Below are 4,252 nucleotides of genomic sequence, written 5' to 3' on the forward strand. Positions count from 1 at the left end.
ATAATTACAACATATTGTTTCCCAACTTAAATTGGCTATTAATGTTGGATGTACAAACCTGAAGATTTTTTTTATATTAAAATGTTTGTATAAGCAATTTTCACAATAAATGTATGTAAGCAGCTTACGTCTTGCGTTAAAGGGATAGTCCACCCAAAAAATGAAAATGCTGTCATCATTTACTCACCCTCATGATGTTCCAAACCTGTATGAGTTTCTTTGTTCTGCTGAACATAAAAGAAGATATTTTGAAGAATGCTGGTAACCAAGCAGACAGAGCAACCATTGACTAACATAGTAGGGAAATAAATACTATGGTAGTCAATGGTTGCTCTACCTGCTTTATTACAAACATTCTTCAAAATATCTTCTTTTATGTTCAGCAGAACAAAGAAACTCATACAGGTTTGGAACATCATGAGGGTGAGTAAATGATGACAGCATTTTCATTTTTGGGTGAACTATCCCTGCCTTACATTCCCAGTGAGCGAGATAAAGGGGACTATAGTGAGAAAAACTCACTAGAAAGATACAAAGCAAACATATACTACAAATCTGGAATGTATACGGCAAGAAATGAGAGAAACATTTAGAAAGGAAACAGAATATTCGGTATAAATTATAAATTTTTTAGGGCTGTCAAAAGATTAATCGCGATTAATCGCATCCAAAATAAAAGTTTGTGTTTACATAATATATGTGTGTGTACTTTGTTAATTATTATTTATATATAAATACACACACAAGCATGTATATATTTAAGAAAATATATTTTTTTATATATAAACATTTATATTTATATATATTATAGATTATATAAATGTATATACAGTATATACATGCAAATATTTCTTAAATATATACATGAATGTGTGTATATATAAATAATAATTAACAGAGTACACACACATATATTATGTAAACACAAACTTTTATTTTGGATGCAATTAATCGCGATTAATCTTTTGACAGCCCTACTTTTTTTGCTTTGTTTTTTATTCTCTGAAATGTTCTGGGGACCCCTTAGAACCATCTGGAGGACCCCGGACCCCAGTTTGAAAACCCCTGGTCTAGTGCATGTTTACATAAAAAAACAATGGAAAAGAAGTGCAGTGAAATGCAAAAAAAAAAAATTTGTCTGTTCTCCGCCTCAGCTTGTCCCCAGAAATACACTGGTGCCACTTCCCTTGTTGCAGGTGTTTCAAAGCGCTACGAATGTGCCAACTTTGGTGAGCAGGGCATCACGGTGGGCTGCTGGGACTTGTACAGACATGATATCGACTGCCAGTGGATTGACATCACGGATGTTAAACCGGGAAACTACATTCTACAGGTATTCACTCGTGGTAACAGTCACAGAAAGAGAAACCACTTTGGTGCTTTGTTAAAAATGTATTTCCATCGGCTAGATGGCACACTAACAGCGAAGAGAGCCGTTACATGAGCAGACTTTGGTCCCGTAGGACCCCATTGTCTGGGCTTCTCAGCGGGTCAATGAGTTGTCGCAGCTCTGCCCTCTAGTGGTGGAGATTAGTCAGCGCTCACACAGTTCACATGATGTCCAGGAATGCAAGGGTTAGAAGAGTAATAGGATTTGGTTTGATTAATGATGTAATAAACCTTAATTACACAGATGGTGGGTGGAGGACGGATTTAACTGGAAAAGACCCTCCCGGATTAGGATGAACTATTTACGATTAGTCTTCACCGTCACTATTGGCTGGATTAAGTTTGATTACAATATGTTTTTTTTCTTCTTTCTCAGGTCGTAATAAACCCCAACTTTGAGGTCGCCGAGAGTGACTTCACCAACAACGGCATGCGGTGCAACTGCAAATACGACGGAAACCGTGTCTGGTTGCATAAATGTCATCTTGGTGAGATTGGCCATTGCTCACTGGGTCCTTCAGATCTGCCTGATTCTATTAAACATTTGAGAGGAAGGAAATGTCGTGCTCGCTTAATCAGATATTTTTGATCAGCACTAACTGAAGTGTTTTTATCAGCTCCAGTTTACATGTTTCTTGCAGTAATTTGTATTATTTGTTTCCAGGCGATTCATTCAGCGAGGAGGCGGAGAAACAGTTCGAGCATTATCCCGGGCAGCTCAACAACAAGATCTCATAACATTTTTTTTTTTTTTTTGTGTGTGGGAGGAACAAACCCAGGGAACTGCAATAACCACGTGGCTCTGGACAAAGAGAAACTTTAATCACTTAACGTTCCTATTTATTCTCATTTGAATCCATTGCTACTCAATCACATGCTGCTTTTAGACGAGCTCATCGGAGACAGAACAGAGCTGTGATTGTGGTCTGGGAACTTTGTCAATGCAAATGCAAGCGGTCGGACAGTGGCTATACACTTCCTCTTGTACGAACGCTGAGAGCATTCACGTGAAACACCAGTTTCTTTTAGTGAATTTATAACATGCATTAGGGAATTATAAAAGATGCTTTGTAAATGTTTACAGACGGCTTCTCACACTTCCCAGTATGTGCATTTACATGTCCATGTATATTTGTATATTTCTGGAATGTCCTATAATCGTGTTTGTAAAATATATACAAATCTGCTCTTTGGAAATCCTTGATGTCATTTGAATGATCATCTCTGCCTACATTCAGATCTAAACTAGAAAGAGACATGCACCTTTAAGAGACATTTTTCCCCCAGCTGGATTCAAATGGAAAATAGATGACTTCATCATTGAAATTGTACCGTAAACACACTGATGCAGATCTAAATGGAGATTACATGCCCAATGCCAAATAGAATTTCACAAATATGACAGAATATGGGTTGGCATTTTGTGCCAACACTCCTATCCTCCTGGGACCCAGAAAAAATGTATCAATATTTTTTCCATGTCATTATTGTTTAGAGCGTAAGAAACAAATGAAAAAAAAAAAAAAACATTTTTGAAAATGTATATGTCCTCTGTAGTTGACACCAGGACTGTTGTTTAAAAAATAAAATGACATGAAATTGCATATATAGGCAAAAACAATGGGAGTTATTTTTCATTCACCAATCAATTTTTAGGTTTCATGCTTTTTAAAACCAAACTTTATTTAAAGATGATTCTAAACTGTTATGAAAGATATAACGAAATGCATTGATACCATATTACTTTATGAAATATGTTGGATTTTCCCATTCTATACAATGCATCTAATTTGCATATTAATGTGTTCTTGGTGCAACATGTGATGAAAATAGAAGAGTAATAATGGGAGGAATAATTGGCAACATTTACATAATGAATGAACATATCTATTTCATAGGAATAATGATTTGTAATTTCTTTATCACTGGTCTTCAAAATGTCTGATAAACATGATTTAAGTCCTGCCGTTCTCTACAGTGGACATTTATGAAATCAATGCCTTGTTTTGGAAGTCATATTTTGATTAGAAACCCCACATGTTCCTGAGATGTTGATTTATAACAAACCATTTGCAAATTAATCTGATTTAAATTACTACTAAATATTTTTCCATAAGAGTGCTAAATATTAATGCCAGCCGTTTTTAAAGACCAAGCTGTTGTCCTGATGAAACCTCCAAACATTTGGCATCTCTGCAAGGCCTGGAATGTGCTCTTTACAGGACATCCAGACTTAAAACTGAGACATGTCAGAGAAATTCACTAAAATAGGTCCACTACAGTGGACAAGTCTATTCCTGGGGGCCCAGGAGGGTATGGTTGTGGACTGGGAATTTAGATGAATTCAGAACCACTAAAACAGTTTTCTACAACCACTTAGACCGTTAGTCGGGTTACTTAAAATGTGTATTTTCAGTTAACTCTCAAAACCTTAAAGGGATGTCTCACCCAAAAATGTAAATTCATTTTACATTCATTCCAAGCCTGTATTAGTTTCTTCAGTTGAACATGAAAGATATTTTTAATGTTGGCAACCAGACAGTTGACGGTAACCATTGACTCCCATAGAAAAAGAAAGTCAATGGTTACCGTCAACTGTCTGGTTGCCAACATTAAAAATATCTTTCATGTTCAACTGAAGAAACTAATACAGGCTTGGAATGAGGGTGGAGTAAAAATGGCAGAATTTTCATTTTTAGATGACCATCCATTTATATCTAATAAGCACATGTAGACAAACTGCAAAGACAGTTCAGACCTCAACTAAAAATCAACATTTGAATAGAATTAAAACCTTTATTTTCGAGTCTTCGTATTTTAAAGACCTTCCCTTGTCAAGAATAGAGAAACACAAGTAAACCAG

The 4,252-nt window shown here is 35.8% G+C and overlaps 1 protein-coding gene across 2 annotated transcripts in view; it reads left to right on the forward strand.

Moving 5' to 3' along the window:
* The window catches only part of loxl3a (lysyl oxidase-like 3a), a 44,420-nt gene extending 41,418 nt beyond the window's left edge, over window positions 1–3,002 (forward strand). For both annotated transcript variants that reach the window (XM_079838597.1, XM_079838596.1), the window contains 3 exons: window positions 1,197–1,333; window positions 1,766–1,877; window positions 2,054–3,002. In XM_079838597.1, coding sequence (XP_079694723.1) covers window positions 1,197–1,333; window positions 1,766–1,877; window positions 2,054–2,127 — 323 coding nt within the window. In that variant the 3' untranslated portion in view covers window positions 2,128–3,002. The remainder of the gene's footprint in view (window positions 1–1,196; window positions 1,334–1,765; window positions 1,878–2,053) is intronic.
* The last annotated feature ends 1,250 nt before the right edge of the window (window positions 3,003–4,252 follow it).

Source organism: Gobio gobio, assembly GCF_949357685.1.
Source record: "Gobio gobio genome assembly, chromosome: 16".
Lineage (NCBI taxonomy): Eukaryota > Metazoa > Chordata > Actinopteri > Cypriniformes > Gobionidae > Gobio > Gobio gobio.